We start from the raw sequence: 23,552 nt of genomic DNA on the forward strand, positions 1-23,552 counted from the left end.
ATCAAAAATTTCCATGGAAAATACAAAAAAAAAAAAAAAAAAAAAAAAAAAAGACTGAACTTATTATATTGTTACCTTATTACACTAGAGGTATCTTTCTAAAGAAAAGAATGCCTTCGTGGATGAATTTCTAAAAGAAACTACTTTGTACTCATTTTACAGATGATGAGAACAATAAAAGCATCAATGAAGGCTTCAGGATTTGAACTAGAGTTGGACGACGCGCTCCGGAACTAATCCAAAATCGCGATTTACTTTACTGAACGAATTAACTAGGATTTTAGAAGACGGAAAATACTATTCTAGAATTCCCTTTAATCAGAGCCGTCTCCAACCATACGCTACTCAGGCAAACACCTGCGGCCATTTTTGGAAAACGCCAGATAAGTTCAGATAATCACAGACTACAACTCAATAAAAGTTCTTTCCGCTCTGATATTATTAAATAAGCTTGATTTATATGAAGTAGAAACTGTAGTAGTTTACACATCTTGATAGATTTCCAAAAATTGACCAAAAATATAATGCAAATTTATTGCTTATACCATTCTATAGCTGGAAAACACAGTCTAAAAAATTATACATGTCAATTGTCTATCATTTCTTCTCCCACATCGACATTTTATAAAATTTAGAACCTGTTGCTCTACACGTGGACTTCCGACTCTTGTCTTAGCAACAAATGAAGGATTTAAAGCACTATGATCGTGGTGCTTCTCGCCATAGTTTCTCTGCACATCTGGTGTCCATGGGCTTATTGCCAACGAAAATGGAATGCAGTGACTGTATAACTGTACTTCAAAAAGTATAGCTCAGAATACTTCTGCATATATCTATGTTAACAAAATACCGAAATCGACTTAATGTATGCTCTGATCTCAGACTTAAGCTTCCCAGCGTACATCCGAGCATAAAACAGTTGTGCCCGATTCGAAAGGCTCATTCAACTCATTAATTGTGAGCACTAACATTTAATTAATTATTCACTAATAAGATAATGATTATCAAAAATATGATAGCTTAAATTATTAGAAATAGGGAAAAAGTTCATCTAATAACATAAATTTTTTAACATCGGTATAAAATTAATGTATTTTTAAAATATAAGAACAGTGGTATTAATATACGTTAAAAACTGTTTTCGATAGGGGTAATAATAATGCGGTTAGCAGCACATTTTTATTTATAAAACTGATTCCCACTCGAAAAGAGTTTTAGAAACGCTGTTTTACACTACTTAACAGTCATGTGGTCTGTCTCATTTTCGGGTTTTACGTTGACCCTGAACTAAAAGGCTAAAATGGGAATCCTTCTTACTATCTATCTATCAAAAGAGGCGAAAATGGCACGATTTTAAAAAAAGCATCAATTCAGAAAGCCCATGGGGGTGGGGAAGGTAAGGCCTCTATAAGCCTGAAATGGGATATAAATGTTCAGAATTCAGTGCAAAAAATGGCGGAGGCGCCTACTCGTAATCCTACTCTTTCTGCAGGAAAAGCAAAGGCTTGGCGATGCGGTCATCTTATCTAAGAAAGTTTTGCAAGTCATCTTATCTAAGAAAACTGAGCACTAAAATGATGAACTAAGAACACAACTGCGACCCCCCCCCAAAAAAAAACACTTAATAGGGAATTCTAAACATCTGCTGTTTTTAAAAATGTTTTGAAATTTTGTTGTTGATTTGCATATTACGTAAGCACAAAGAAAAATGCTTAATAATAAAACTAAGAGTAAAAAGAAATGGATTACGAGAAGTGAGTGCAACAAAGTAGTAGACAGGCAAAAGCGCAAAAATCCTTAACAAATTACTTTCGGGCGTTCCTTTAAAATTTTAAATCTTTCAGAATTTTTAAAAAATATTTTTATTATTAACATTCAGTGTGTAAACCTTTAAAGTTTTATACTGATTCTTTTCCCTTTCAGTAGGACAGAAAGGATACCATAGGCCTTAAACCCAAATATGCCGCATAACTTTTAAGAAAGTACTGAAGTTAAAAATTACCGAAGTACGGTAAATTCTTGAATGACGGCGCTATTTCGGAAGAACGAAAATATCATCACTTCAAGATCAGTAGCGCCCTCTTGTGATTTAATAGAGAACTAAAGCTTTGGAACCAAATTTCCCAACCGATGTGAAGGTAAGTTCTTTGACTGATTAATCTTTCCAGGAACTCTTATTTGAATAAAATCTTATATTAGCGATTTTTCAATTGACTGCATTCACGATTCATAAACATTTATTGAATACTCTTTAGCGCTTAATTAGACACCACAGAATATATCAATACAGTAAGACCCCGCTTAACGCGGGGGATACGTTCCATCAAAGTAGAGCGTAATGCGAAACAGCGCTAAACGAGGCTATCTTTACATGTAAATATTGGGGTTAGGGGAAGATGGCTAGGAAATTGGTTAGGTATTAAATTTAAAAAGTATGTTTTTTTTAATAAAAATAAAACCAAACATTTATTTCTTAAAGCCCAAATTAATACCACATTATTATTTCTTGCAAAAATAAAAACAAAATATAAATAACAAAACGAATATTCTTAAAAAAAACAAATAAAATTCTAAGTCAGTCATATTTAGTTAGCCTTCCGCGTTTCCAGTGTTCTGCCTTTTTGTGACAAAAGCATCTAATGTTGTTTGCCTTTTTCTTTTGCGTTGTTCTCTTAAAAGTTCTTCATAAACGGATAGAGCATCTCTAACACCACGCCTTACTTTTGAGCTCCTGTCAAAATTCGGATCATTTTCAATGAATTGATCCATTATTTCAGTTATGGTAGACAAACTCCTTTTTACAAACGCCATCGAAAGTTCTTTTTGCTCTTGTTCTGAATCACTGCTGTCAACATCTTCCACATTTACCCCTTCAAAATATGTCTGTACAATACCGCACCAAACAAGAAATACAAGTACACTCTTTCGGATATCTATTTGAAACCTATCGCTGCATAATATTTCGGGGAATCCCCGGGTTGAAATAAAAGAGCGCTAAACCGAAACAGCGTTAAGCGGGGTCTTACTGTACTCAATTAGCTATTTTTAATTTGGCTAATTTCATTTTGAAGTTTTCTTATACTTTTATACCGAGAAAATCTTCAATAGGGGAAAAAAAATAACAGGATGAAATGGTTTGAAAATAAAATTAACATACATACTACGGTGTGGATAAACTTAATAATGTACCATATATTTATTTAAAAGGAATATAGATACAGTGGTACCTCTGTATATGTTCTGTTTGGACCGAAAATTCTTCTTTGGTATAATACTCGAATTCGGGGAATCAAATTGTTCATGAACGTCAGGTTGCCTGCTGCTAATACTCATAAACTAGCTCTCGCTATAAGTCGGCATTGTCAAGTGTTTAAGTAATTTATCACTTATTTTTCTAAATTTGTTAATGACAAGGTTTAGGAAGTTTATAAGAGCAGTCAAGCAACGAAGAGAATTGTTATGATCACCATGGAGGTGAAAAAATATATTGTTTAGAAGTATGAATATAGAATACATATTTGGGACTTCACTATTGCATACCATATGCCCAATATGATTTTGAAATCAAAGACCCTATTAAATCAGCTAACTTTGCAAAGCGGGTAAAATCAATTATTAAACAAAGGTCAGAGATGTTAGAGCATGCTGAAAGTTGTTTTTGATTTAAAGTAATGAAAACATTTATATACAATATCATATACAGCACTTTATTTACATATAATACATATTTCAAACACTGCATTTGCATTTTAATATTAAACAGTATCATATACATAACAATATAATTTTTTTAAAAAATGGATTATTTGTCTACTGGAAGAGTCCATATGTTCAAAGATCTGGAACAAATTAATGGCATATACTGAGTTACTCCTGTTAAGCATTAGATCAAATAAAATTTAATAAAAAAAATTATGCTAAAAACAATGGAGGTGGGAAAATAAAACTAGCACCATTTAGTTAATTCTATAATTTTCATTTATTTCCAAAAAACACGTTCTTTTGTAAAGGCTAAAAATTAAAAACAGATTTTGTGACCCACCAGAGGATGGACAAACTCCTAATAACACCTTCATAGTTGTCGCTCATTGGACAAAGTTATGAACAATGACACTAAAATATCCCAACCAAAAACTACCATGGGCTAGTCGTTTGGCAAGTAGCCCACCAGTGGCCGAGCGGTAAAGACGCTGAACACTGGTAGTTCGGTCTGAGGTTCGAATCCCGCGAACGGGCTGGCTGCATGGGCGTTTTCGTGGTTTTCCCCATGTGTAACGTGTATACGAGCCAGTTTCCCTTAGAAAGTCCTCCACGAAAGGCATCCCTCCCTTTAGGCAGATAGCCCTCGTGTGCTTTGCCATAATTAAATACACACCATTTGGCAAGTCAGAGGAAAAGCCTGCATTTTCAACCAATTTTGCATTCCTTGGGCTGTTTCTCAATAAAAGAAAGTTTATTTATTCATTATAATAAGGTCAAGCTATGTTTTGAATCTTTGACCTGGGCTTCAGCCTCACACGTAGACTTGCACAAACTACAGGTTGTATAGAACAAAATTGAGAAGAACTGTTAAGTCCACTACTTGATTAGAAATAAATTGATGTATGTTCATATCTATAATGGAACACACCACTAATAAGCACCGACACTCCGATGTAGCAAACTTCTCAGATATTCTTATAGTAACTGAAACATTCCAGATGATAATTTGATCAGACACTTTGCTACTCATATATCTTAGACCACAACTAGGCAACCCAACTCTGATCTGTTGATTTGCATTTAATTATTTTTGAGTAGATCATTCTTTTCTACTCAATAGATCTGGTACACTGTTTAGCTTCTATGGTTCTTCTTTTAGAAGTTTTATGTACTATAAATCTGATTTCACAAGTTGGCTATATCTGTACAATTTATTTTTATTGCAATGCGTAATTTTATATTGCATGTCCGACGTGGTGTGATACTTGTCCGCTGTCCAGCTGGTATAGTGGTTAAATGACACTAACTACCATACCGATGGACATGGGTTTTAATCTCTGATAAGACATGGGTATTTTTAAGTGAATAGTAGCTGTGTGGCAAGAAGGCACTCAAAATACACGGCGAGTCGAAGTCCTCTTGAGAGGCTGATGATACGGGAAGACAAGTGGGAGACCCTCAGACCATTCCCAGGGTGTTCTCCCTCAAAACTAGAACAGAACTGTATGGTTAATGTGACATGACTATACCTGTATGGCTAATGGTCAATTTCCGATGTCCCTCTACTTGTACATGTGACACTTGCTTTCATCATTTTCCACTTGATCAGCTTTCTATTTGGAAACCATCTGTTAATATGTCAAAGTCATGTGCTTTATAGAGACTTATTTCTGATCTAGCTCTTTAAACACCCCCACAACAGACACATAAGCAAAATCATAATGTATAAGGTAGTTACTGCCCACTACACCAAGTACTGAACGCTAATTTGTCTCCAATATGCTACACTAAAAGTATCACTGAAGGATGACTTTAACACATTGAGTGCGGCGCCGGTCTCTTTTCCGTGTGACCGGCGTCGGTCCTCAGGACCGACATTATTAAAGTTAAAAAATAAATATAATCTCAATGAAATGTGATCAAATTTAGTTTTAATGAAACGTAATGAAACATTCTAAACAAAAATACGGCTGAACGGAAAGGACAGCAAATTTGACGCCGTGCTCAACGTGTTAAACACGTTGTCTAAAAGTTGCAAGAAATATAAGGCCATTATACTCAATTAGAGGAAGAGCACTTCATATGTAAGTACATGTAATTATGCTTACTAAACTTTTGCCTTATAAAAAGTAAAATCGATTTTTTAAATGAAGTATTCGTAAATATTATGAATGTTTGCATTGGACAAATAAATATGAAACTCAATAGCAGTAACATTTTTATTCATACTAGATGCACACCACTGTAAAGAAGTGGTTTTCAACAATATTAGATAATTTCATTTGAGGAAGCTGAACAGATTACAATTTTTATTTGCAAATTCTGAAAATATGTAAAAATTAATTTCTTCTAAAATCAAGTTTTAAATTATTAATAACATTACACAATATAATACACTAAACAGAGCAACTTTTATATGCTGACTTTCTATGTTTCAAATAAATGCAAAATAATTTCACATAATTTCAAAAAGCACCAACATTTCATAAGCTTGGGGAAAAAAAAAAAAATAAAATGCTAGGATGATACAACTTATGCAAGTTATAGATAGCACCAGGACTAATGTAAAACTTCCATTACAGGAGCATATTTAGGAAATATTTTGTAAAGATCAAGGATTTTAGGAACAACTATTTTTCTTTTACATGAAGCATTAAATGAGAAGAATTTATTTCAACAGTTTCTTAGGGAAGGATTTAAACTGTACTTTTCCTAGCTAAGCTCCTGTGTGAAAGTGAAACATTCTAAATAAATGCTTTTTAATTATAAAATAGTTAAATACTATAATGCAAAAACGAAAAACCATTTAAGTAGATTTTTTTCAATATGATTTTACATAAACATACAAAATGATCTATTATAATTTTGATTATTGTGTTTTAAATGCATCAGTATACTTCACATCAATGAAGTGTTTCTCTGCAATAAGAACTGCACTAAGAAAAGAGAACTGTAATAAAGCAAAACTATAGAAAAACTTTGATGAAAATAAGTTTATAATGAATTGCAAAATGTAATATAGGTAAAAAGTAAATTACTGTGAATCACAGCCTATGTATTTTTCAGCACACATAAATATAATTCATATGACAAATTAATGGTATAAAATAAATCAAATTAAAAGAAATTAGGAGGGATATTTTCAAGATTTTCACAAACTTATTTTCAGAAAGGTACAAAGTTCAGAAATACAAATACTACAAAGATATAAATTATAAGATTTTAATACTTGTGTGCAGCAAAAAGAAAATTTTGTGAACAATATTTATCTTACAGACCGCTAAAGATACAAACACAAAAAGTGGAAGACTTTCCTGAAATGTGCTTAGTAATCCTTTTGCCCAAATGTATCTGCATTAAAAGATGCAAAGAGGTCAGCTAGCAATATGCCATTACAAACATAACTACAACAAAATGTATTTAGTTTTAAGATTTTTATTGATTTGCTACTTTGCTATCAAGACTGCATGAAAATAGTTATTACTTAATACAACTCCAGTCAAGTAATTAAAGTTAGATGCACGACTTTAAAAATTGTTTTTTTTTTTTTTTTTTTTTTTTTTTGTGTGTGTGTGTGTGAAAATCTAAATACCGAGAACTACAAAGAAACTTTAAGAAAAAGTAAATAGGATAAAAGTCACTTTTGGATTAATAATTTTACAATTAACTTCAAAAATTCAATTTTTTAACTGTTTATTTTGTAATGATTTTGTTTATGAATCTGAATATTTGGCTGCAGTATTGGAATTCAACTACGATATGCATGTCACAGGTGATGAAAAGTCTTTGTAACATACTAATGTTTTATTTATCCCCTTCAAGCTTCAGACAATTATGTCTTTGAATCCAATCATTCTTTGTTGAGCCCATCAGTGGCTGATTGAATAAAACCACCAAACTATGGTAGTTTGAGAACCACCCAAGTTCAAATTCCGGTAAAAGGGCTGGCCACAAGAGCATTTACATGGTTTTTCTTCCTATGAGAAAGAAGAATATAAGCCATTTGGCCTGAGAGATCCTCCATGAAAGCATATCTCCTTTATGGCAAATAGTCCCAGTGTGCTTTGTCGTTATTCAAATATGTTCTTTCTAAGATTAAAATGTAGATCATAATTGAAAAAAAAATATGATAAAATTAAAACAATTTGTTTTACTCCCCCCAAAAAAGTCTATTAGAAGCTGACTGCTAAAAGCACTCAAAGCTTTTTAAGTATAAAATAAATGTTAGTATTTTGACCTGGGTTAATATCTAAGCGAATAGGCTGGCTGCATGCCAGTTTTTTACCTGTAACATAAATATGAGCCAGTTTTCCTCAAAAAGATCTCTATGAAAGTGTATATATCTCGAATATTTTGTCTTAACAATAAAAATATAATCCCAATCTGCCCCCCAAAAGAAACAAATAAAAGAAGGGGGAAAGAGATATTCATTTAAAAACTTGCAATTAATAATCTATAAGATAGCAAGCTTCCTCGCATCTACATATCAGACTAAATAAGTGGTTGAAACTACTAGATGCAGAAGTGAAAGTAACAAATGAGATTCTCAATGTAGCCTTAATTTGCACTGCCTATAAAGCAATCTCATTGTTTCATTTCCTTAAAATAACCATTCTGGATATTTTACACCATTTATTTTATACTTAACTCATAACAACATATCAAAGAAGTTATATTAGTGTTAATTCTGCACAGTGACTATTTACAAACAATACCTGGATTTTAACTCTTGGACTGATTAGGCATTTTTCATACTTACAGGAATAACTTATGCATTATTGTAATCTTGAAAGGACAAGCAATTTCAGTTGAGCCCTAACATTTGTTGATTTGAACAAAAAGGAAACTTCAAATTAAAAAAAAATATGAAATTAAAAGCCAATGTTTAAGTGAAATATAGAACTAGCACAATTACATAATTATTAAATAAAACATTGACAAAGAATAAGAAATGAAATTCATCCTATTTTTTCTAAAATAAATGCATGTAAAATAATTAACTTCTGCTAAACAACATTATTTCTCAAAATACATTGAGCTTTTTCACCACAAACCAATCACAAATCTTAATTTTAATGTAATTTTACTTATTTTTAAAGTCTGTGTGCAATTTTTATACCTGTTTGCAAGTTAATTTATTATACTTTGATATACCTGTTTTATACCTGTTTGCAAGTTAATTTATTATACCGATTTTTTTGTTATAAACTGGAAATTTTAATAAATGCAATATTTAATAGATAAGTATTACCAAATTTTTCCAATTCACAAACATATTTATGTAGCTTGAATCACTGCTTGACTGTTTATCAGGAACTTCTACTGAAAATGCATTCATTAGCATCTTTCTATCTGCTTTAAAATATAAGGCAATTTTAATAACTGAATAAAGCAGATTTAATGAGCAGTCATTCAGTGAGCATGGGAAAGACTTTTCTTAATATGAATAATGGGAAAGTCTATAATAAATCATTTCATGACTTTTATATGGGAAGACATGTTACTAAAGTTATTCAGTTAATTAAAAAGAAGATAGATCATCCATAGTTCCAGATGAGTTTGATCTTCGATGGAGTAAAATGATGCTTAAATCATCTTAAAAAATGATGTTTGATACTGATACATAATTATATTCTAAAATATATAGATCACTTCCATGGACAGTTCCCATGGGAGGATTCACTGCATTTTATTAAAAATGATGGCAAAATTATTTTACTTGATAGCTTAAAGTTGATCAGAAAACTATAAATAAAGACCAAAAGATGAATTATAATTTTTAACTGCATCAAAAATGTAAATGGTAAAGAATTACAAATTTATTTTTTACCAATGAATGGTCTACATTTTTTAATTCATGAATTTATCTTTTTATTCAAAAACAAATTCAAATCTTTTACAATCCACCCCATATTCAAATTGAAATAAACCAAATGCAAAAGCCAGAACAATAACAAACTGCAGCAAAGGGGCAAAACAAAATGATACAAAAAAAAAGGGGGAATTTACATCTTTCGTTGCACTGTCATCAGGGGGGCTGGAGCAACGAAAGAAATAAATAAATCGGCCTGTAAGCCAACAAAGACACAAAGTTTAATACTTCAAATAATTTCAGAAAAACAATAAAAGTAATTTGTGTCATTCATTATTATGCCAGCACCTAGAAGCTGATATATTTATTTTGTTCCACCAATCCCTTGGCGACAATGCAGCAAATGACATAAATTTCGTTATCATTTTTGATTCTGACATGTTTTGCCTTTTTCATGCAGTTTGCTACTGTGCTTCTAGTTTTTATTTTTTGCATTTGGTTAATTCTGAACTGGATACGGGATGAATTTTAAATGTACTATTTTACTTTATTTAGCATTATTACCGCCACTTGCTGCTGCTTTTAGCATGCAAGTAGATTATATTTTGAAATGTTTTGTATTTATTTATTCTTACATCAAATATATATTTTCTGGGAATTCAGTACATCCCACATTTTATTTCACTCATTCATGAGAATTGGAAAAGTTTCTAAAATCAGAAATGATTTGTTTAAAAATATTTATTCACCAAAGAATATATCGGAAAAATGATGCAATCTGTCATTTTCAATAGTTAAAAAAATGTACATAAAATATTTTTGTAAGTGAAAGATTTAATGTTCAGAAATAAAATTTTAAAAATATAACTTCAAAAGTGAAGCAAATGTATTTTAAAAATTCTAAAATGATTTAAACACCAGGTAAATAAATTTATCATACAGTCACTGTCAAAGCAATAAATCATTCAAATGATTGCATAGTAATGGCAAAAGCATTTTAAGTATGTAAAATGATTAAAATAAGTGTATAAACACATAATTACATTTGTGCATTATTTAACATTATCATATTTAACATCACTTCTTAATACAAAATTTAATGAAACTAATATGCAAAATTAATAAATATTATATACATAGAAAATAATAAATGTTACAAAATGATCACTCAGAAACTTAAGAAAACTGTAGGAATATTAAAAATGATCACTTTAATTTCAGTTCACTGTAATTCTGTACTTGTACACTATGTATTAATTAGATGCACATCATATGAAAATGAGAATTTCTGCATTTTTAAAATGTCATGTTTTCTTAGCTTGTGTTTTTTCCATAACTTTAAAAAATCTACATAATCTTAAAATTAAAACTGTTGTGCTAGCTTGAAATGATGCCATTTTGTCTGCTGCTTTCCTCCACAGATTCTTTCTTTCTCATTTTGTCTGCTCTTTGAAAGCCACTTTATTCTAAAGCAAACATCTATTTTGGTCAACTAAAACTGTATAGATGATGTAACCCTACTTTGACCTTAATCAGATTTTGAATTCTAATATTTATTAAAGATTTCTTTTAGACAAATTATTCTTAACAGAATAATAAATTTGAGGAATGTTCAAAAAGTGTATATCTGAATTTAGTTATGTTTTTGTTAAATAATGTATATGAATGTACATTATTTATTTAAAGTACAATGAGCCCTCGAGCTCTGTGGCTTAAAAAAAAAAAAAAAAAAAAAAAAAACTTTACGTGAAGGGAGAATTAAGGGAAATAGAGCTCATTTTTCTTTCACAATAAGATGCTATGTAAGCTTAATTGTTTTCTGTATATTTTTCATTGTACGTGACTGATGTATGGTAACATACATTTAACAAATATTGAATATTCAACAATTTTCTGAAGTTAATAATAAGTTCGTCACAAACCATTTTTTTTTGCAGTCTGTGGTGTATTTATCTCAATCTTAACTAGGTTAGAAAGGCAGGTATAGCTTCCTTCTTGCAATACATCATCAACAGAATTCGTCAATAAAGTTCTATAGCAGTGAGGCAAATCCAACATTTATTGCCTTCATTTAATTTGTTTTTAATATGTATGATCTATCTTTGAATATTACAGCTGGATATCACATCTCGTTTCAATAAATTCAGCTTCTGAAAAAGGTCAAAATCCTATTTTAAACCAAGATGAATGAAAATATCAAGGCAAAAATTTAGAATAGTTACACATGATGGAAAATAGAGCTGCATTTCATATCCATGCATCACTCAAAAATTACTAACTTTATGGCAAGTGTGTGCTGATCAGATTGTTTAAGTGTAACAAGCCAACTACCATTTATTATGTAATAATCCCTGTCTCAACAAATGACTCTCTCAACTTTTTGAAAGAATAAATTGGGGAAAATTCAGTCTTCCATTAATTAGTAGGAGTACTCATGAGGTGAAGAGCAGCAGATGAAATGACACAGTTTTGACCACAGGAAGTAAATTTCCAAAATAGATAAATCCTGGATCAGAATGAGAAATCAGGCTAATCATTCTGAATTCTGAATGACTTAAATCGGTGAAAAATAACCACATATATATATTTAATTTATAAAAATATAAAAAGTAGTATGAAAATAATATTTTTTAGGTAATTACTGATATATTAAATGACAACTGATTATTGTTGCTGAAGCAAGGATAAAATGACACAAAACAGCTTTTGTACTGAATAAAATTTATAATATTTGGTATTGTATAACATTCCATTGAAATAAATGATTTATTAAAACTATAAATTATCTATATCAAGTAGATTAAAATTTTACAACAAAAAATCTGTCAAAAATCATTATATGAATGAACACAAGAAGGTCTGTTCTCTTTTATCAATTTTGAAAGTAATGCCTTCAAACATTTTTTTAAAAAAATGCATGTAGATAGAAAGTAAAATGCTCTCAAAATAGAAAATATACATTTTAAGTATATATTACTCAAAATAAGTGAAAAAAAATGCACACACACGCATATATGGCATTATTAATTTTTGAATTCTATATAATCAAACATAATGTTATTATAAATAGAAAAAAATATTGATGCTCTTATAATAAATATTTCATTACAGCCCATTATCAGTATAAATTTAAAAATAATCTTAATAAATTGTTTGAACAGCAGCTACTGCAAATTGAGAAGTTTCAGGTGTGAATCCTCACTGATGCAATGCAATACTAAAAAAAAAAAAACATCAAAAAGTATCCATGTCAGCTCCTAACATCAAAAAGTATCCATGTCAGCAGGCTGAGGTGTTTTCAGCAACATAAATATAGATAAGACTATTTTTATATAATTACACAATAAAGAAGAAAGTATCTAGATTTGTTACAGTTATAAAGAACTTAGGAACTTCATCATGGAAACTCAAATGGCAAAATATGAATATAAACACAATTCATGGAATTAAGTCAAGATGCTTGATTTAATTCCATTTTTGTGAATGTAATTTTAAAGATGGTGAAATAAAGGTTTTGTAACGGAAATTAGTACTTCAATAATTTGACATTGTGAGCTATAATGAAAGGCAGATAATGCAAAATAATATGTTTATACAGGACTATTATAAAAGATTCATCCATTTTGAAATAAATACACATCCAAAAGTATTTATTACATGCATTAATATGAGTGATATATGAAAATAACTGCAAACTCATCAAAATTTTCTGCATAAATGATCTGTATGTGCCCCTGGGTCATAAGACATATGTCCAGACAGTAGCTGAACTCTCGTTCTACACATTTTGCAATGTCATTGCGTCAATGGTCATCACTGCAGCACTGATCTATTCTTTGAGCTCTTCAAACGTTTTTAATAGTGGGGGTACATAAACAAGGTCCCTCAACAGTATATGCGCTCAAACCTGAATGTTCTAATGAGTTGCTCTCACTCACTAGAATACCGCACAGTTGTATCACATCCTGATAATTTGCATAAACCACAGTCTTGATATAGGTAACAGGTGACGGAAGACGGGGACGCCTGGTGTTTAACAGTGGTAAACAGGCATATGTCCCACGCCTTCCCCTGTGTAGAAGCAGCAACTTTATTTAAATTAACAGTCTTGATATAAAAAACTGGTGAATTTATGGTTATTTTCAAAAGTCATTTCATAACTGCACATCTAATACTTCTGAATGATAGAATCTTTTATGTAGCCCTGTATAAGCTATGACAAAAATTAATAACTCTAAAATACAGTATGCATTATACTTATGAAGAGAGAATGAGATTAAGTATTTTTATTGTGCTTTCAACATGAGACTTCATATTTGTTTCACCTTGAATATGAGAAGGCATGTGCATGAAACTTTCAGTATTTGAATTCCTGAATTAGACATAAGATTTTCCCCTTTTTTTAGGAGAATCCCACTTACAAAAAGAACATTAAATCTGAAAACATAATATGAAATGGAAAATAAATCCATACAACAGCATTTTGGCTATGCAGCTATGAATCGCTCATTATAAGTCTGAGGAAAATTTTGATTCTTAATAAAAATATTACAAAAAATTACATATTGAAATTAAATATATATTTAGGACAAAAATTTCAACAGGTCTGAAGTTACAACTTTCCTAAGTTTATCAATGCTTAAACTTTTTTAAATAGAAAATAATGCATAAATATACACTAAATCTAAAAATGCCCATATATTAAAACAATTTAAAAACAATCTAAATTCACTAATAATAAAAATACTTCACTCAAAACTTTAAGATTATCAGATCTATCTTAGGCATAAATAAAATTATTTCCAAATACATCAAGCATTAAAAAAAAAAAAAAAAAAAAAAAAAAACCCAGCATTCCAGTAATAAAATAAATTACATATAAATAAAATTCTCAAGAGAAACGTCATTTTCCTGCACGCTAGGGAAATTATGATTGAACAAGAAAATGCAATATAGCAATTGACTACAAAGCAATGAATAACAAAATTATTTACTTATAATTTAATACGGCTAGCTTATTATTATGAAATTTTAATATGTTTACTATATAAATACAATATTTTGCATGGAATCAGAATTCATCTAAAGAGTACAAGTATCTTAACACTGTGAAAGGTCATTTCATTATTTTCTTCTAATGTAAGCAAGAAGAGTAAATCTTAATGTAATGGAAACAGTTTATCATATTTATTTTAGTAAAAATTTTCTTCCTTTATAGTAATAAATTTTTTCTTCAAATCATCAAATGATTTATTTCAAACTATAATTAAATATTACACATTCACAACTTCACATTTTTAACTGTTAAGTTTACATGGATATAAATTTACTGGGAAGGGGACTGTCTCTGTACTTGACATGTGCATAGCACAAACACAGGTAACTAAAATATATTGTAAAAATGCAGAATGAAGTGAAAGTAAATAAAGTGACACTTTAACAGAAAATTAATCCAATCAGTTAACAACAATGAAATGGCACAAGCAACAAGCTGAACAGCTTCAAAACCAAATCATGATTACGACAAACAAATTGAATAGCTACAAAATTAAGGACAGCAAATGATTACAAAAAATCCAAAAAGAAACTGAAATATACTGTAGAAATGTATTAAGCTGCTTAAAGTGCATTATGAAATACATGCAACATTATTTCACCATTAAATTAATAATGTAATTTCTTTTGAGAAATCAAAAGCTTCTATATTTCTTTTGATACCTGAAGAATAAAAGTACATTTGTTTTTTCTATAATTAATAACAAGAAAAGTTTAAAATTATCTTATTATTCATACGCTCTGGTTTCACTTCAAAAGAAATTTCATCTTGATTCTTTAAAAACTAAAATGAGTGTATACATGCATATGTACTACTAAAGTAATTAATGTTTTATTACAATTCTTTTAAAATTTAAATTTTGCAAAACAGCACTAATATTAATCCTAAACTATAAAGATAGCTTAAGTACCCATCAAACACAAATATCTATATCAGTTTCTATGTAGAAAAATAAATTTTGTAACTAAATTGATTCATTATGATAGCTACTTGGACCAAATGAATGTTGAGAATATTGTATATACAAGTTCTAAAATTTCTTAAAGATTTTGTGCCTGCTATGTGCTATGTACCTGCTTCAAGAAAAAAAAATATATATTCATCTGATAAAACTGACTTTTGACTGAACTTAATTCATTTGAAAATAATCCTGCTAATGTTAAAAACTCACACCACAGTTCAAACATTTTCTAAAATTTACCGATATACATTAAAGCACTGAAACATTGTTTTGAAAATTACAGAAAATGCATAAGTAAGATAGACAGAAATTTTCTTAATTATTCATAATAGTTAAAATTTTAATAATAAAGTCTAAAAACTGTGAAAAGTTGTAATTCTTTGTAGATTTTAAAAACAAAATATTAACTTTTTATGCTAGGCATGATGTGATTAAAATGCTGTTCACATAAAGTTGATATTAAAATAGTTAACAGAACTGGAAGATCACTATTTAATTAAATAAGCCCGTGCATAAAATGGCTAGCTAAAATTATGAAATTTTTATTTACACCACCTTAAATATGAATAGTGAAACTTTTCTAAAGTTTCATTCACAAATCATCTGAAGAAAAAATACAGAATTTTGATTTAAAAGATAACAAAAGTAAAGAAAAATTAAAAACTGATAATTTTTCACTACTGTAAGCATGTTTAATTTTGATCAAAAATTAAGTTCTAAGATTTAATATTAGGAAACTTTATAATTACGACCTAATAAATCTGCAATATTTACACCAATTTTTCTTTTTACAAGCTAGAATTTTATTTTAACATTTACAATTATTTGATCTCTGTTTTCAAACATGAATTACACTTTCACAAAAGAAATACTTCCTTTCTTCGAGCTCAAACATAAAATGTGCACATAAAATTTTTTTTAATATATAAAACAACATAATATTTTGTTCATAAGTACTGCACAAAATTAGACAGAGATCTACCATATATATCTGAACAGTTTACACTATAATTTTCTAAAAGAAATTATATCCAGAATATCTACAACTGAGATTGCAAAGAGATGATCAAAAATCATACACCCACCATCAACATAAACATGGCACACTTTTTTAACATACTAAAAGAGATGAAAAATACAGTCACACTTCAGACATGCACAGGGCATTGTCCCCCTAATTTTGTTGCATATAACAAATTACAAAACATGAAAGTTACAGAAAATTGAAAAACTATCAGATCTTACAAAGTCTGAACACAGATGCATAGAATATATTATAAATAAAAACATTTCATGTAAAAAAATCTCTTAATACTGTGGCACACAGAGTAAAGAATGGCAAGTTGTAAGGCCTATTTTTCTCTTTAACAGGAACTAAGCATATAGTTATTCTAAACAGTTTTTCACATGAGATATTTCATGATAACTTATATATGCTCCTTTTGAACAAAGAGAATATATGAATATAGTGCAACAACTGAAGATACAATCCTTTGTTAAGTAGGTGCCTATAATAAAAAAATATTAATGAGTTTAGTAATCTAAATTAAATAGCCAATTAAAACTACTGAAATCAGTACAATGGGCCATTTATCAATACAGAATCAGTACAATGGCAATTTCAACTTGATACACCAAATAACGTAAAACCAAAATTTCGTGCCAAAATATCTGGGCTTTTAGACATTTCCAATTTGAAGTTTTTTCATATTATATGCAACCCAACCATTGTCTATGTATTTTATGTCGCCTAAATTCAGTAGGAAAAGTTTTGTTTCAGATACTGGAAACAACTTCAGATTAGAAAGGTCTAAGCATAAAAATCCTGATATTTTGAAACAAAACTACTTTTTTACGTTATTTGGTTTCTCATTCAAGTTAAAATTGAATGGTATATTAATTCAAAGCATTTCATTAGTTAAAATGTGGCATATGACAGCACACTTTGATGCATAATCAGTACAATCAAAACGCCAAAATTGGTAAAAAAAAAAAAAAAAATCCTAGGAATAACATTGTTGGAGTTGTTTTCATGCTTCTATAAAATTTGACAGCCTTTTCATTGTATTTTCAAGATTTTCTTGATTTTATGTACATGCACCTGGACATGCTATTTTGCAGAAGAGCCATACTCAAAGAGCCACATTTAGCTCATAAGCCATGGTTTGCCGACCACTGCTCTAGTCCATAAAATGTTGCAAGAAAATAAAGGGTTAAGGTGTAGTGTCTGAAAAGGATCCATGGCATGTTGATAGGCAATAACAGTTTTACAATAAACTTTATAAAATGCAAGCCAATGCAGCAAAACACGTTGGTTTCCTAACTAATTATTTAGCAATAGTTAAGGAGAAAAAGGTGAAGATGACTACTAAGGAGGAACCATGGGACTAATGCTGCTGAATTATCGTGATATAATTTTAGTGGCTGTTAGAGCAAAATAATGCAAATACATATAGCATTACATAAATACAAGCCTAATTTAAAATAAAATAAAATTCAACTTACTTTTAAGTCTTCAAAGTGACTGTCAATACCATTTGAGCAGTTATGTTTTGTTTCATTTTTTATAGCTAATGATGCATTATTGCATGACTTTTTTGGTAAAGACAAAAAGAAGTCATCAGCAAAAGGATCACTCTTCCGGCGGAATATACTGTCCGGACTCAATTCACATGCTTTATCTTCTGGCTGACTATTATTGGAAGACTGCTGAGTTGTTTCTAAAACATTCTGAGGAAATATTTCAGACTGACTTCCTGTGCTACTAAGAAAGGCCTCACAGCTACTACCACTTTTATTACCTTCACTGCTAGAAAACACTAAAGAACTAGACGAATGTATACCATCTGATGTTTCTACAACTGAAAGACTTGAGCTAGATTGTGAAGTTATATCAGCAGTTGCTAGCATTTTTTTACTTGGTGAAGGCCTAGGTCGTGATATAGTAGTAGGTTTAGGAGGTAATGGTGGTGAACGATTCAGTATTTTAGAATTTTCTGTAGACTCAGGAAATGTCAGATCAGCAACTGAATTAGTATCTGTAAATGGATTAAATCCAGAAACTACATACGAATCATTTTCTTGCATTATGGAGGAATGTCGAGATAATACTTTATGCGGAGAACCACTTTTGATTTCATTTGGCTTAATGTTTTTGTCATCTATTTCTTTTGCTACTATAGAGTTTGATAAATGAAGATTCTGATTATATAATCTCCTGTATGTTGCTGGACTACTGGAAGCACTTGAGCTTTTCAATGCAGAAGGCTCAAATTTGCCAGCTGTTGGCAATTTCCTAGCAGGCGATGGAATAGGAGGAACAAAATGATTGTTAGCATCAGGTTCAATGCTGGAGGAGGCAATGGAAAATGCAACAGGTTCTTGATCAAATGAAAACCAAGTACGACTGGCTGAAGAGAAAGGGGATTTTCTTTTTGGCAAAGGAGGAGTTGGTATGCCATTGGATCGACTTGGAGGCCTGGGTGGAGGTGGCGACATGCTTAAAGGTTCTGCAATTTTTGTTGGTAATCGAGGTGGAGGGGGAGGTGGTGGTGAACTTGGTGGTGGGATATCGGGATATTCTTCGCTGATGAATGGATTGAATGGATTTTTTGTTTCCCAGCCGATCTCCTCATGAAAATTATCTTGGCCATTAGCAGTATCAATAAAAGGAGATGGAACATTTACAGATCTTTTAGGAGGAAGTTTAGGTGGAACCTGAGATTCTGAAATCCCATTCATTTCACTGAAAGCATTAAACAATTTCTGATCAACAGTAAATCCAAGAACATCAGAATTATGCATTCGAAGTCCATTTTGAGAAATATCTGCTTCTGAAGAACTTTGGAAAAGCTGCACTTCACCACTATCATACTTTGTGGAACTGTGTATCATTTCTGTACTACTATAGCTCAAGTCACTTGAACTTGGAAACAATTCTCCACTATCACCAGCTAAATCTTTTAACACTTTTTTTGGAGGATTTTTTATGTCTTGAAAAAAATATTTCTTGTCAACATAAGGATGGTTTCCTAATGGATCTAGCTCTGCAAAAACAATTGGTGTGGATGTTTTAACATCAGCTACTGCTTCACTATTATTATCACTTTCTTGACTGTCATTCAATTTAGTAACATTCGAGGATTCATCTATATCTTTTGTGCATGAAGAACTGATAATGTTTGGATTATCAAATATGCTAGGTAACGAATCAATATCCTGAAACACAGCATATCTATCTTCAACAGCAGGTTTTTCATTTAAAGCCTTTGCAATAGCACTGGCATTTTCAGGTGAAATTTTGGACAATGGGCTTACTTTATGATTAGGAATAACGCCTGTACTACTAACAGATACATCTTTGACAGTTTCTGCGTCTTCACTTTTAATCTCAGATGCAAAAGCATTATAATCTGATGTAGATGAGGATCGAGAAGACATTGACAAAGTCTCATGATAGAGAGATGATAATTTCTCCAGCTGGAATGAAATACATTAAACAAGCATTAGAAACAGTGACAGGAAAAGAAATATAATTTTAAATGAAAACTTTTGCATTAAGGTTGCATATACTTCCAAAAATATATAAAAAAAAATGATAATTGGAAAAAAAAGTAATATAAAAATGAAAATTTTATGTAACATTTTATACAAATTTCACACATGTATACCAGAATCTTTCATTCTCTCAAGCAAATCAGTTGTTAATAAACATTTAATTTTTTAAACTTTTATTCAGTCATTTTGAAATCTGTATGAATTTGGATGAATACACCTTAGTTTTGATGGTAAATATAATTATCCATTTATTCATGGATTACCATAAGTTTTTCTCAGAATAATTATTTTTGATTACAAATTTATGAAAATTAAAATTCCAATTTTGTAAATTGTTCCTAAAAACAGCAGATAACATAAATGCCAAAGAACTAAAATTTCTACTGGCATGAGAGGTGATACTGTATAATGTAATATGTCTATACATTGTATGTTTCCATGGTTTACAAGCAAAGACATAAGAAAGATACTTTTGTGTTACAATGGCCACTATGAGGGGGGTGGGACAGAGCACGAATTGCATAAAATAAAACAAGTTGTCAAATAAAAAATGAACAGAAGTCATAAAAACATTATGAGAAAAATGCTAAAAATTACACTTACATTTATTTTGTATGCATACTTTCTCACTTATTTCTTGCATATAATTTCTGGAAGCATTTTTACATGCAGTTTTTTAAAGTTCTGTTATTATGACTTCAAAAGAGTGTTCATTTCCTTTGCACTAATGCCATATAAATTCCGGTAGGTGCAACTCAAGGAAGGTGACACCTAGTTGTACATACTAATTTTTTTGGTACTGATCTGTGATCGGGACTGGATTCTAAAATGCATGAATGTATGCCTGTGTATATGTATGAGCATAGTATACACACACATACATTTGTACTTACACATATACATACATCCATATAAACCTGCATACATACATTTCTAAATCCAGTCCTGATAACTCAACAGTACCATTTTTTTAAAGAAAAACGAGTTCTACTTCGAAATAAAATATGCAAAAATGATCACAAAACATATCTACATATTAATGATGAAGGCATTTGGAATCAAATGTTAAAAGCTGCAGGATGAAGAAAGGATTTCATGTTAGAAATTCATTCAATGATTCATTCCGAAAAACACTGCGGTTTATTTTCTGGCAGAATCTCAGTTCATTATAATGATGTAATAAGCAGTTAAAAATATGCAGAACTCCTGATTCAAATAGTTATATATTGCCTGCTAAAGGTATTATATTCATAGACTCCAACCTTCAGCAAACCTTGTCAGTAGTCAACACGCGAACGACATTTTTACAACTTTGAAAATGTGCGCGTAGCATATGTTGTAATTAACCATTCATTAATTTTAAATTAATAATTAATTGTAATCAATTTTATTACATTTAAAATCCATATACATATAAAACTGAATAATTAAAAATATACCTTGTAAATTATATGCACATTTAATTAGAAATTTTCTTTTAACTCCTCAAGCATTCACTAATAAAAAGTACTTCAAATCACTACTAATCATAGAAAAAATCAGAAGCTATAAATCATATCTTTATTCTGGATATGATTTCTACAGGGAAATAAAATTTAAATAACCAAGAATGATACATATAAGTATTAAACAAAATACGCATAATTTATGAATGCAAAGATTTATATGTAGCATGCTTAGCAAGCTTAAGTTCTGATTTTGAGAATGTTTTTTTATAACACAGTTCTTCATTTGCCTGCATATTTATTTTTTCAATCAAAACTGCTTCAAGAGTTTTAAGACCTAAATTTGGTCGAAATTCCGTCTGATTTTTTTTAACAATAGAAAAAATTCTTTCGCAAGCTGCATTTGAATGAGGTATTATTAAGACAGCAAGCATTACAGAAGGCAATACTTTGTATTTAATACACCCATTCATATTTTTTAATTTTCAATTTCTCCCCATGCTATATCAATACGCAAATCTACAATTTCTTTCAAATCATCTACTTGATACATGGAAAATTCAATTTCTACTTGATTAAGACATTTTTCATCAATAATGGATGGAAAAGTATTCATCAAGTAAAGAACAGATGAAAATGAGACTTCAGTTCTCAAGTTGATGTCAGCAACTTCAGCATGTTTTAGAAATGGATCACTCAGTGGAAATTTATCAATTATATATGAACATGCAGTTACAAAAAAAGCTCGCACAGAATTGAAAAATGATTTCACTTCACTTTCATTCAACTTGGCATTTTTTAAATATAGTCTTGTTTCCGCACCAATCACTAAATTTTCATTTTCTTTTTGTTTACTATACTTCTGAAATGGAATAGACGTTAGAGTAACATCTTCATTTTCTTTAGAAATTACTGATGGTTTTACGAATCTAACAAATAAATTCATTAAAAGTTCAAAAAGTTCTCTTCTCAATTTATGTATATAAGGAGCTTGTTGTTGCAAATTAATATTTACTGTTATAAACAAAGGCAAAGTATTTTTCAAAAATAACAAGTACAATTTGGTGGTCGGTGACTGTAAATTTTTTTTAATGTTTTGCAATCTCTTTCCTTCATTCTCACTGTTATCTGGTTTATCTCCAAAAAAATTTATCACAGCATCCCACTGTTCCAAAATCCTTGTTATAGATTCTAAAAGAGACAACCATCTCGTACTGCAATATTTCAAAATTTTATGAGATTTTGCATTCTGTCCCAAAATTTGTTGAGCAACTTTGGAGCTATGCTTCCGTTTCGAACTTTTCTCCAAGTAAAAATATATATCTATTATCAACATTTCAATTTCTGAGCCAATTAATTTTTCAGTAGCTTTTTTTGCAGCTATATGCAAGAGGTGGCACGGACAACCTCGGGTGATTATACTTGGTTGATGCATTTTGATAAATGATGCTACACGTTTAAACTTTCCAATCATATTACTAGCATTATCTGAAGAAAATGATAAGCAATTTTTCCATTCTAAACCTTTGTTTTTAAAGTTTTCATTTATACAATTAAAAATACCTTCTGCTGTATTATTCGTGCATTCTAAAATAGAAATCAATGAAGTAATTATCACTCCCTTTTCTTTACTGTAGTATGTTATAACCAATGGGTACAGTTTGTTATCATTACTTCCATCAGTACTTAGAGAAAATGATGTACTGCACACTGATTTTATAATATCAGCAGCAGTATTTTCTGCAAGCGTTTTCACAATAGCAGCAGTTTTGGTATGACCGCAGCTAAATTTTTTTGCTATGGCAGAATTCGGAAACATTGCTTTGAAAAGCTCTTTGGAATGATCCGAAACAGAAAGCGGTAGATTATGTTCAATTAAAAAACGAACAAAATAGCATTCGGCTTTTATAGGATCTGTTTCATCATCTTTTATTAAGAAATTTCTTATTTCTTTAGATTTTACGGTGCCAAGTTCTATATGCTTTTGAGAAAACACATGCCGTTTACAGTCATCTTTTC

The 23,552-nt window shown here is 30.2% G+C and overlaps 1 protein-coding gene across 1 annotated transcript in view; it reads right to left on the reverse strand.

The window, feature by feature from the left end:
* Nucleotides 1–7,236: 7,236 nt before the first annotated feature.
* Nucleotides 7,237–23,552, reverse strand: part of LOC118183385 (uncharacterized) — a 124,494-nt gene continuing 108,178 nt past the window's right edge. Inside the window, exons 10-11 of the mRNA XM_085812688.1 lie at nt 18,037–20,010; nt 7,237–17,039 (exon numbers count right to left, since the gene is read on the reverse strand). Coding sequence (XP_085668814.1) covers nt 17,028–17,039; nt 18,037–20,010 — 1,986 coding nt within the window. The 3' untranslated portion in view covers nt 7,237–17,027. The remainder of the gene's footprint in view (nt 17,040–18,036; nt 20,011–23,552) is intronic.

This window comes from Stegodyphus dumicola, chromosome 3 (assembly GCF_044657685.1).
Source record: "Stegodyphus dumicola isolate Sdum_Otavi_A_Nest chromosome 3, ASM4465768v1".
Taxonomy (NCBI): Eukaryota; Metazoa; Arthropoda; class Arachnida; order Araneae; family Eresidae; genus Stegodyphus; species Stegodyphus dumicola.